This window comes from Heterodontus francisci, chromosome 20, assembly GCF_036365525.1.
Source record: "Heterodontus francisci isolate sHetFra1 chromosome 20, sHetFra1.hap1, whole genome shotgun sequence".
In the NCBI taxonomy this organism is placed as follows: Eukaryota; Metazoa; Chordata; class Chondrichthyes; order Heterodontiformes; family Heterodontidae; genus Heterodontus; species Heterodontus francisci.
In genome coordinates this window covers 75,589,524-75,602,442 of record NC_090390.1, presented here as the reverse complement: position 1 = coordinate 75,602,442, position 12,919 = coordinate 75,589,524, and the positions used below count along the sequence as shown (strand labels likewise).

Sequence of the window (12,919 nt, the reverse complement as noted above, 5' to 3'; positions counted from 1 at the left end):
AATAGATCTAGGATGGATGGAAGCAGATGGCTATTTGGAGACATGCTCCACCTCCTTACCGTTTTCCGGGATCAAGTGCTATCAGGCCTATCCGTCAGTGTAGATCTATGTAAACTGGATGTCCAGGCGGGTAACACTGGCTCTGCAGTGTTTCCTGCTGTTTGTGAAGTTCCATCATTGGACACGGGCTGCCTATTAGGTTCCAGTGTTCAGACATTATTGGAAGAGGCTTCCGGCCAAATCGTGACCAGGGACCTCTGCAAGGGTTTTTAGAGCATTGCCATGCACGTGCTCTGACAAGAAAAGGCAACACTTCCAAATTTAAACATAAACAAATTTCCACGGTCTGTATCAACATACTTCTGCCCCCAGGCTTGGAACTCTAGCCAGGACTGACAGACATTTTGAAGGCAGAGAATGCCCCATTTAGTTGAAGATGTGTCCCAAGTAAGAGGGTGCGTTATGGGAAGTCTATGCTAGTAAGTAGGAAAGAAAAGATGCTATGTAAGGTTTTCAAATTCATGGAGTACATTTTTTTTGTCTGTACTTCCTAGGTGTCTGGGCAGAGCACAGAGGGAAAAATTGATGAGGAAGAATTGCACGCCCTTAAAGGAGTCTTCCTGATTTTGCTTCCATTTAAATTAATGGAAGTAAAATCACGCATGGCTCGGTTTGGGGCATGCAATGGCAGGGAGAGGAATTGATATCACTCACAGTAATTTCCAAGCTATAATGAAGATGTCTTTGAATAACCTTTAAACACGCAGCGATAATTGAGACGGATAACACTTAATAGTGGCTTGCGTGACTTTTTTCTGAACTTATTTGTTACAGGCGAGTGATCCGAGCAGATACGAGCTGATTCTGAAGGTTCAGACTTTACAGAAGCGTCTGATCTCAAAGACTGAGGAGGTGGTGGAGAAAGAGCTGCTTTTACAGGTGCAGACTAATGAAGTGGATAAAAGTACATTTTGAAAGGCTGAAAGAGTTTGTTTGTTGTTTGTTGAACCCACTGAGAATTGAAGGCTTGATGTGGCCCATCAGTGATCCAACTTTTCATGTATTCAACATAATCAGTGCAAGAGCACAAAATACATCAAACATAACAGAGTCGGTACTAATGGAGCGCAGCTGGATTGCAAATGTCTGGATTAACCTTGCCACTCCTTCCAGTGGATAACTATCATTCTCTACAGAAAACAAAACAGCATTAATAGAACTGATACAGTTTGTTATACTCCTGTCCTTTCGCTTCTTGGACATGGAGTCGAATCAAGCCTCGACTGATGAAAATCTCTTCACTCTGCTGGTTGGAAATGTCTTATGGGGAATGATGAAAACAATGGGCAACAGCCCACACGAAAAAATCTATTCCTAATTTGTGAGTAAATTTGGCAATCTGAGTGTGGTTGATGTGGGGAATTTAAAAACATTCAACTGGTGCAGAGAAAACTGACTTTGGGGTTAGGCATGCTGTTGAGGTGGAGTGAAGTGAGTTTTACTCTGCATCTTATCATTATGTACTTGAGTTGAGCGCACTTTATGCTGATCGCGCATTCCCAAAATAGAAAGCGTTCTATTTCCGAATGCTAACATTGCTCACCTTGACAAGTACAAAAAATCAAAAAGTGAAGAAAAGGCTTGTCCAGGAATCTGAACATAACAAAATAACCATTCGTGAACACCTGGAATGTAGTTTCCTGTGGGTTGTACAATCAGGTCACGTGTACAATATTGTTGTTTGCAGAGAACTGCATATCCTCGATATTGAAATAAGATTTTGGCTATGTAATCAAACAGTGGCACAAGTGCTGCTTCCCCCTCCTGGAACTCCGCTCCAGCTTTGCAGATAAAGTATGCTGACATTTGGTGGGCCAGGCCATTACCATAATCTGGTTGCACCCTGATACTTGGCCGTATCCTGGCAGGGTCCACTCCATTTTCCTCTTCGTAGCTCTGGGAAATGAGCCTTCTGCAGGTGCTTGGGAGACCAATATCTGCGAGTACGTGTTTCTAGTGTAACAAAAACAGAAAATGTTGGAAATGCACAACAGGTCTGATTAACGGACCCAGCTAAAATGTTAATCTTTCTCTTTTCAAATCCGAATTGATCTGCTGCAGTTCTCCAACATTTTCCGTTCTTACTTATCATATTTCCACGCCCCGATTTTAACCTTACCCACCCGATAGGAGCATTATAGGTTTGGATTAAAAGCTGGTTTTACCCCTCGCCTGATTTTATGCTCTGTTCATTTTAGTGGAAAGTAAAATTGAGCAAGGTGTGAAATGGGCATCTGACTCTAACCCATCCTGTTTCCGCAGGGCAGGATGTGTTGACATTGAGGCTCCAGTGTTCCTTTTGAGCTATAGCTTGTATTAAGTGAGGGAGGCCTAGCCTTCATCAGACTTGTCACAGAATTGCTTTGAGCTGTTATTACGAGCAGGACTTCCACTCACGCTAAGGAGAACCAACAATTGGTTTCTTTTTGTTTTGGACGAATTAATTTCTGCCAAACTCTTGTATATAGGTACTTGTTCTATTCATTCATGAAATGATCCATTAACAGCAGGTGGCAGTAGATAACCAATGTTAGCCTGCATTTCACCAGAGGAATAGGAGGAGTGATTAAAATACATTTTCTTGTGATCAATTCAGACTGGAAATTGCTGATAAACATTAACTTCTCTGCAACCAGAAGATAAAATTTAGAAAGAGGAGTGTTTAAGGTAAAATAAGTGTGTCAAAGTAATCTATTTCCTACAGGCCACTTCACTTCACCAGGGTACTGCAGTTTTGCTCCAAAAAGAGCATATTCGTAGTGACAAATTGTTTAAGACAGCATAAAACAGGAAATTTGTTTAAGAAATTAAGCGTGAACAAGAGAAAATCACCACTCAAAGATTATATGAGTAGCAATGGAAAGTCACTTAAAGTCAATTGTGGATTACGTTATTGAATCCAGCCTTATGTAATTGAGTCATGTTTGGATTGGTGACCTGATGGTGCACATTTTATTCTGAACCTGTTCAAATAAGGCTTTATTATATTTGACACTCATATAACACAAGGAAAGGAATTGTAGCTTTACTTTTCTATTCAGAGTATTGTACCATTTCTGATATTGGATTTATTCTTCTTCAGGAGAAAGAGAAGCTCTATGTGGAGCTGAAACACATCTTGGCACGACAGCCTGGACCAGAAGCTGCTGAACAGCTTATGATCTATCAGAGGACACTGCGGGATAAGACTAAACAACTGAAGGTGAGCGCTGATGTTGGACGTTTTACTTTTTCTAACACTCCTGTGGAGATACAAACCACTGAGTCCATTTTTCTTTTAATTCCGTGGTGCCTTGTTTTATATAATTTTTATCAGCTGGGAACTACTTTCCTATACTCCTCACAGTCACTGCCTCATCTGCTGCAGCTGAGACAACAATATATTTCAAGATTCTGTCGCAGGGATTATTTATACTTGCAGCACCATGACTCATTGACACAACATGAATGTGACTGAATTAATAATTCGGTTTAATGTTGTGGCCAGGCAGCCTTATTGCAAAGTGACAAGGGATTTTGATTCAATGTTCCACAGGTCAGGTAAGATGGCTAAAAGAAAAATGTGGAATTAAAGCATGGAACAGTCCCATTGCAGGTTCATGATGATAAAGGCATATTTTTAAAATCTACATGTATTTGTGTAGTATGGACAGTGCGAATGAGTGAGGGAGCTTCATCCTAGGTATTCTCCACTCACTATTACGGCAGGCCATCACCAACGCTAATTGCTGGGCAAATTTGTATAAAGGGACTTTGTTGCTTTAAGAGCTTTTAGCAACATAACATTGAGGCATAATAATAAATTAAAAACAAAATACTGCAGATGCTGGAAATCTGAAATAAAAACAAGAAATGCTGGAAATGCTCTGCAGGTCTGGCAGCATCTGTGGAGAGAGAAGCAGAGTTAATGTTTCAGGTCAGTGACCCTTCATCAGAACTGGCAAATATTAGAAATGTAACCGGTTTTAAGCAAATAAAGTGGGGGTGGGGTAAGAGATAACCAAAGAGAAGGTGTTGATAGGACAAGGTCACAGAGAATAGCTGATCAAAAGGTCATGGAGCTAAGGTAAATGGTCTGTTAATGGTGTGCTGAAAGACAAAGCATTAGTGCAGAGAGGGTGTTAATTGACAGAAAAATGAACAGCCTGGCCCCAAGCACAAACATGGAAAAAAAACAGTGGGTAGGTACAGTAGAAACAAACTAAACAAACTAAAACAAAACAAACAAATAAATAAAAAATAATTAAAAATAAAAAGGGGGGCCCGTCATGCTCTGAAATTATTGAACTCCATGTTCAGTCCAGCTATTCCTTGAGCTTGCATTGACGTTCACTGGAACACTGCAGCAAGCCCAGGACAGACATGTGGGCATGAGAGCAGGGGAGTGTGTTGAAATGGGCAGCAACCCGAAGCTTGGGGCCATGCTTTTGGACTGAGCGGAGGTGTTCCGCAAAGCGGTCACCCATTCTGCGTCACATTGAGGCACATTGCCTTGTGATCCTTTTGCCCCAAGGTCCGGGAGGAATTTATTTCTATGTAAAGAATGAGGAAGACCCTACAAGAAGGGCAAACCCTTTGTAAAATCTTGGGGGAAATTACTAATACAGTAATGGATTTCATATGCCCACTGATAAATATTTTTTTAAAATGAATGCCTAAATAATGTTCTCCTTGCCCAATGTGGTTAGATACAAAAAATATGTCTAAGCCTTTCATGCACTGCAGTTAAATAAACAAACCTGTGCTCTGTACAGACTGTTGGTACATAAATAAATAAATGTGTGTGGCTTGCAGATCTCAGTTACGTAAATAAACCTGTGCCACATCTGTCTCTAGTGCTCATTATATAATGATTAGGATTGCAGCAAGAATATATATCGGTTTCCTTGCTAGCATGATCCCCATCCCCATGGGGCTCTTTCAGAAGTCCTGGCATCACCTCAAACATACCTTCCTGTTATCACATGGGAGCCAAGATACTTTCCTTGATGTATTTGTTCTTAGTCATATGGGTGATGGTGAAGACATTGCTTGTGCCCTTGGTTCCAGAGCCCTTACGGGACTTGTTTGTGCCTGGGTGCTCACTGCTGTTCTCCTGCTATGCCTACAATATACTGTTGGGAGTGAGCAGGAGCAAGGTGAGGCCAAAATACACCAAGAAGAGTGAGAAGGCTTAGGCTGAGAATTGAGTGAGGAGTCCAAAAGAGGCACTGCTGCACCATATCCAGCATAGTATTGGTAGCTTTTTCTTTCCTTCCTTCATTATTTTTCCCTCCTTTTTTGCTGTGATTCTCTTTTCTTTCTTTAGATTTTTGTCTTTTTCCTTTTCTCCCTGCCTCTTTACACTTTGTCACTGTCTTTTTTTTTAACCTTTCTTTTGTTCTTCCTTTATGCTGCCAGCCTTTCTTTTTTTCTCTCTTTTGAGCTCTCTATATTTCCTTTTCTTGCAGAGGGAACAAAGTGCAGTTTTAACAGAGCACAGGGAGATAGTGAATGAGAGGGGAATGAGTTTTTTTTTACAGGAAACAAGTCTTCACCTTGCTGCATTCCTGCTCTATGGGTCAGGTGTGGGCCTCCCAAAGCATCGATTCTGCAGTATTTATTTAAAAACTGGATGCTGAGTTGAACATATTTTCAGATTGAATTTGATATCGCAATTGAAAAATGCTATGGAGATGGAGACTCCAACACAATCCAGGAGGTTTGGCAACTCTACCACAGAAAGCTGAAGGTTGGGAATTTAAGCACCATGTCACATTCCATGCCAATGAAAGTTGACACGGGAAAAATGTATACAGCGGGGAGAAAACTTCTACAGTGGTTTCCAACAATTTCATTCCCAAGATGATCTGGTAGTTCCAGCACAGGTAGGCCACAGACTTGGGAATAGATGCAACAAAAGTGAGGGGAGAAAATTTAAAAAAAGGACTGATCGAAATGGAAACATTGGGCTGGATTTTAACAGCCCACCACCAATCTTGGCGGCGAGCTCAAAAAAATGGAGGCCCCTTCAAAGCCACTGCGGCCCGCCCCTGCGCCTCCCTCCAATGTCATGGTGGGGGTGGGCTGGCTGTACCCGGCAATGGCGTCATTTTTATAGGGCAGCCAGCCCTGCCAGTCAATTTGAATTTTTGAAGATACACCCCCACCCCCACCCCCCAAAAATTTATTAAATTTCTGACACTCCTTTTCCATCCCCAATAACAATTACATTAACTATTTGCTCTTCCCGCCCAAAACACATACCTTTTTAAATCTGACCCTCTCCCCCCAGCCTACACAAAGTTTAAAGTTCCCCCCTTCCCACCATCCCCTACACCCATTATGTTTATTTGACCCCACCCCCACACTGAAAATATTAACTCCTCCCCCCCTTCCCACCAGTGTCACGCCGGCTTTCCCCAGACAGGGAATTGAAGGTGCGGGCATGCCGGCCACTGCGCCAAAGATAAAGGGGCCAGAAGACTGAAGGTAAGTTCATTTAAATTTATGCATGCCATTAATTTTAAATTTTGAAATCCAGGTCCCGTCGCCCAGCGGTGGGGCGGGGGTGGTGCCTCACCGCGGCCTGGAGTATCGGGCCGACCTTCCCAGCATCAGCCTCTGTGGTGAACAGTTACTGACTCCATCTTTCGGCCCCTACTTGCCACGGAGCCTGACATCGAGGGCTTGGTAAAATAACCCATTATAACTAGTACTTAGCTAAAATAGCTATTTCTGTAGCTAAACTGCGAACAGCTTTAGTATCTATACTGCCCACAATGCACAGAGAGGGCGCAGTGCAGACTAACATGCCAGCAAAAAACACTTACTTTGTGTTGATTGGCTTGTGCATTTGCCCATCAAAGTTCTACCTCTCTTCATTGGTGTGCTGGTGCTGCCCAAATATTCTACTTTCCTATTGTCTCCTTGGTTGTTCACAGTAATGGCCAGTAGATCAATCTACCATTCTGGGAGACTTCTGGACAATCCAGCGGCATTGACAGCCTGACCCTTAGCATGTTACACTAGTAATGAATTGTTTCCTAATCGGATGAGCAGATAACCAGCTCTCAAGCCTCTACTTCAACTGCTCTGCAACTGGCCATTACATTGGTTTGGCTTGTGGTGGTACTGTTTAACTTTTTTCCTTCTATCCTCCTTCTCCTCTCCTGAAGGTTCTAATTAATGCTGCAATGCAGTTCCACTGCCAGCAGACCCTCTAGTGCCTTGACCTCGTGGCATTCTTTATGTCTGTACCTAGACAGCGAGTGTTAACAAGTTGTTTGGTTGCAGGGGCATCACCTCAGGATAAACCTGTCCTCACTTGTTGTCCACAGACTTTCTGTGCACTTTCTAGCAGGGGTCAATCTCTGTCCTAACCCCAACACATAGAGGCCAAAGGTAGCAAGCCAATCATTGTACCAGCTACATTGGCTACTTGAACACCAATGATGATGAAACATGCCATCATCCTAGTCTATATGTCTCAGTAGCACATTGACTTTACCCAACTGAGACACAAAGGAAGATTTCAAAAATGAATAATTGCAACTCGTGGGACGACTGTCACTGGCAAGCTTATTTCCCATCCCCAGTTGCCCTTGAGAAAGTCATGGTGAGCAGCCTTCTTGTATATAACTGAGTGGCTTGCTGGGCCATTTCAGAGGGCATTGAAGAGTCAACCCCATTGCTCTGGGTCTGGAGTCACAGATAGACCAGATAAGGAGAGCTGATTTCCATTCCTGAAGGACATCAGTGAACCAGACGGGTTTTTACGACAATATGATAATTTCATGGTTACCATGACTGAGACTAGCTTTTTATTCCAGCTTTTAATCATAGAGTTATAGAGCACAGAAACAGGCCCTTCGGCCCAACGCGTTTGCGCCGACCGTGAAGAACCCATCTAATCTAATCCCATTTTGCAGCACTTGGCCCGTAGCCTTGTATGCTATGGCATTTTAAGTGCTCATCTAAATACTTCAATGTTGTGAGGGTTCCTGCCTCTACTGCCCCTTCAGGCAGTGTGTTCCAGATTCCAACCACCGTCTGGGTGAAAACATTTTTGCTCAGCTCCCCTCTAAACCTCCTGCCCCTTACCTTAAATCTATGCCTCCTAGTTATTGACACCTCCGCTAAGGGAAAAAGATTCTTCCTATCTATCCTATCAATGCCCCTCATAATTTTGTATACCTCAATCAGGTCCCCCCCTCAGCCTTCTCCGCTCCAAGGAAAACAACCCCAGCCTATCCAGTCTCTCTTCATAGCTGAAATGTTCCAGCCCAGGCAACACCCTGGTGAATCTCCTCTGCACTCTCTCCCGTGCAATCACATCCTTCCTATAATGTGACCAGAACGGTACACAGTACTCCAGCTGTGGTCTAACCATCGTTTTATACAGCTCTCTCATAACCTCCCTGCTCTTGTCTTTATTAGCCTAGGCATAGAATATATGTATCCCATATGCCTTCCTAACCACCTTATCTACCTGTGCTGCTGCCTTCAGTGATCTATGGACTACACCAAGGTCCCTCTGACCCTCTGTACTTCCTAAGGTCCTACCATCCATTGTATATTCCCTTGCCTTGTTAGTCCTCCCAAAATGCATCACCTCACACTTCTGAGGATTAAATTCCATTTGCCACTGCTCCGCCCATCTTACCATCCCATCTATATCCTCCTGTAATCTAAGGCTTTCCTCATCACTATTTACGACACCACCAATTTTCGTATCATCTGCGAACTTACTGATCATACTGCCTACATTCATGTCTAAATCATTAATGTACACTACAAACAGCAAGGGTCCCAGCACCGATCGCTGTGGTACACCACAGGCCTCCATTCGCAAAAGCAACCCTCGACCATCACCCTTTGCCTCCTGCCACTAAGCCAATTTTGGATCCAATTTGCCAAATTGCCCTGGATCCCATGGGCTCTTACCTTCTTAACCAATCTCCCATGTGGGACCTTATCAAAAACCTTACTGAAGTCCATGTAGACTACGTCAACTGCTTTACCCTCATCTGCACATCTAGTCACCTCCTCGTAAAATTCAATCAAATTTGTTAGATTATTTAATTTATTCAGTTAATTGAATTTAAATTTCCCAGGTGTGATTTGAACTCATGCCTCTGGATCATTGTTGGGCTGCTAGATAATGAGTCCAGTAACATAACAACTATACTACCATACCTCATTCTTTAGGTGATATTTGTGCCCAGTGAGTCTGGTACATAGACCCAAGTGTGTAGTATCCAGTTCTGAAGTGTGGGAAGCAAATGATACATGAGCATAAACTTCATTCTTCTATCAGGGAAAAGAAATTAGTACATACACATTGAAGGATGAGTTTGTCAGGAAGTATAATGGAGAGTGAGGCAGTAACCTCTGTCATTGAGAGCCTGATAGTTTGCCCCACTATCACAGCATTATTCTTTCTACTCTACTGGTCCTGATTTATTGGTAAAATATGAAAAAGCTGCTTACTATGCTGTTAACCTTTCATTTCATCTTGTCCCACAGCCAACTTTGAGACATCTGTTTTGACTGAGAATTGTGCTACTATTAATTGGAGGTCAGGGAGCCAGGCATTCCAATGTTAATTAAACTTTTTATCTATTACTTTTCTGATGTGTGACTAGGGTCTCCTATAGGAACAAAGCATAGTTTTAAAAAAAATTGAGAAGGGTGGGTTTTATGCGTCGGCATTATAAGAATGACAAAGTAGCTTTGCTTGACCTTCAGTCTATACAGGACATCTTTCCAAGCATGATAAAATGCCATGATCACACCAGATAACCTGTAAGGGTCCACACAAGCAGCTCATTCTCCTACTGGTGACAATGATGGAGCATTACTATGTGATAGCAATCTGAAATAATTGACATAAAAAACACAAGTGGAGCTCTTATTGAAAAAGAGATTCATTCTACTGCTTCGCAAGATACATTTCTTTTTCATCTCATAACCTTTACCAAAACAAAGTTGAGTTTTAATATTATAAGGTAGAGTTGGAGCAACTCGGAACATTTCTGATATTCTTGGAATACACTTTAATAAATGTAATTTTTTAGTATAGAAATTCTGCTGCCATTAAACGGTTACATTTAACATTTGAAGCCTATTTAATTTGGAGCATTGATTGAAATGCTCAGGTTTCCATCATTAATGATTGTTGCTGCAGGGGCCGATCTGTGACTCTTAAGAGACAATAACCTGCATGTGGCTTACTGGAAGTTTGAAGCGTGTTAGATATATCTTGCATGGCTGTGAAATAAGTGAATAATCAAAGATGGAGTGTTATCATTAGGGGTGAAAAGAAAAGTCAAAAACATTGGAGATCCCAAAACAAAAAGTATAGGAGATTGCCACCTGAAAAAGATAGGTTAACATCTTGGATGTCACCCTTGCACCAGAACTTGCATCCTGCTGCTTTCCCTTCTGTTTTAGAACTGTGGCTGACTCACACGTTGTGTTTTGAATTAGGATTTTTTTGTATATTATTGTACGGATCATTAACACATTCAAAAGAAAAAAAATCTGCTAGTTTAATAGAGGTGCTAACCTATTTAAAATAAATGTGTTTTTGTGCTGTTAAAATCTAGGACACAGGAACAGGCCATTCAGCCCCTCGAACTTGTTCTGCCTTTCAATTTTATCATAGCTGATCTGTACATCAATGAATTAACCATGCTTACAATAAGGTTTGAAGAACATTAGTCACAGCATTCGTCTTTCCTGTGTCTTTTCACATTCTGGACTGAGATGATCTTTTCTGTATAATACAGAACTTTACATTTCTTTCAAAATCTAGTCAGTGTCAGTAACTCCTTCTATTCAGCTCCTCTGATGCTGTCATCAACACTTGTGCTTTAAATAAACTTATTTAAAAACAAGTAACGGGGGAGAATAAAGGATTTTAGCAGGCTACCTCAGGCTACAGATTGAAACTGAAGGAAGCAGGACTGATCAGTAATGCTGGTGAGTCTTGTTGCAGGCTAAAAATTGCTTCATAGGGAATACAATGTACACATTTCACCCACAGTAGATAGCTGTATGAGTCAATCTGGATCGAAATATCATGCTCAAAGCTGTCTAATAATGTGTAAGCATCTTGTAGTCACTGCACCAACGGGAGGCATGGGTAATGATTGACACATCATTCTATGACTATCTTAAGTGTAGCATTTTGGTTGAGACAGATTTACTGGCAGCTTCCATGAGAGTCATAAAATGAGCACATTGTTTACCAGTCAATCAGAGATGAAGCTAAGCCTATAGACGACTGGTCAGACTTATGGACACTACTGTTGAGTCCTTTATAGTTAAATTTCAACATCCAGCCTGCAGTCTTCCTTTAATGTTGATCAGCAGAATAATTTTTATGTCTGTCTTGAGTTTTAGGAAGATGACATTCAAGCACATGGAGGCTCTGATATCTTGTGTGACACCCAGCACCTGTTAAAGAGCAGAAATAATTGATGTGCAGTGTTTGTATTTTATACAGCAATCTCCACCAGGGGAGTCATGTGCACTTTGTTTCTGCCACATTGAACCAGTAGGTGATGCTATTGGAATCCAAAAATTACTGCATGTGTGCACATTGTATAATCTGTCACTGGGATTCATTCAGCTGAATGTTTCATATTTGTTACATAAATCATTGTACTCAAGCACCTGTTTGAGGTTTACAGTGATAATAGCCAATTGCTGCCTGTTTTGCAGCTGTTTCTCTATAAATCCTTCTTAGATTCCTGTGCTCATTGACCTCGCCTACTCAAACACCTGTATTGCATTTAGAATAATTCAGGAAAGAATTACATTTTCACCAAGCTTTAAGTGTGGAGCCAATTATCCACTTGTGTAGGCACAAAAACCACTTACACTCAAGGGAATGGCATTTTTGCTTCGTACAAGGATCAGAACGAGTTTGAACAAGTTTCTGATTTAGCAACCCCCCCGCCCCCCCCCCCCCCCCTCCACCCCAGGCATTTAGCAACCAGGAATTGGTGCTTTCCTAAAATATAATTAGAGGGAAACAGTTCCTCCTCTCTCTTGCCCATCTGAAAAAAAAATACCCGAGGAGACTGGAAGCTTGTATTCGGGATGCTTGATCCACCAAGTAAATTCTCTGCAGAGTTGAGGAAATATCATTGAGAAGATCCCTCTTCCTTTTAAGTCAAAATAATGAAGTTACATTTATTTGTGAGTGCTGGCTCAGGAAGAACAAGACGATGTTCATATAAGGAAAGGTGAAAACATCTGCTTCCTGGGCACCTTTTTCAAAAAAATATACCAGTTCTGAGTTGGAGAGCATGGGATCCTTCTGGGTAGTATAGTCTGTGATGGAGCTGCACTGAAGCTAAACTGTGATCATAATCTTAGGCTACCCTTCTTCTTGGTATGTAGGTAGAAGTAGCTGCACATTGAAGATACAGGCTTCAATACTTAACAGTTCTGCAGACACCCAGTTCCTGACTTGCAGAGATATTTTTTATAGTAACAGCAAACTATGCAAGCCCAGATTTGGTGATGGAAAAGTATTAGCTTTCACCTGTACTATAAGACTTCATAGCCAACTTCTAAACCATTTAATTCAGACTGATACTGAAAGTGATATATCTTTGCCATTTATGACGTTTTAGTCACTTGCAGCCTCTGAGTTTTGAAGCCCTTAATATATGCCATGAATGTTTTCACCTTCTCATTGTCATAGGTTATTTGCTGAATAATATGATACCTCATATTGAATAGTCATATGCATGTAGTTCATTGCAATGGTTTATTTCCAGGTAGTCTTGATAAAGCCTTCTATAACAATTGATAACAGCTTCAAAAAATGGAACAGCATGTTAATTATTTGCTAATGTCATGA

General features: G+C 41.5%; 1 protein-coding gene across 2 annotated transcripts in view; it reads left to right on the top strand.

The window, feature by feature from the left end:
- Positions 1-12,919, top strand: part of cfap58 (cilia and flagella associated protein 58) — a 224,973-nt gene that overhangs the window by 108,056 nt on the left and 103,998 nt on the right. For both annotated transcript variants that reach the window (XM_068053026.1, XM_068053027.1), the window contains exons 15-16: positions 835-939; positions 3,143-3,262. In XM_068053026.1, the coding sequence (XP_067909127.1) occupies positions 835-939; positions 3,143-3,262 (225 nt within the window). The remainder of the gene's footprint in view (positions 1-834; positions 940-3,142; positions 3,263-12,919) is intronic.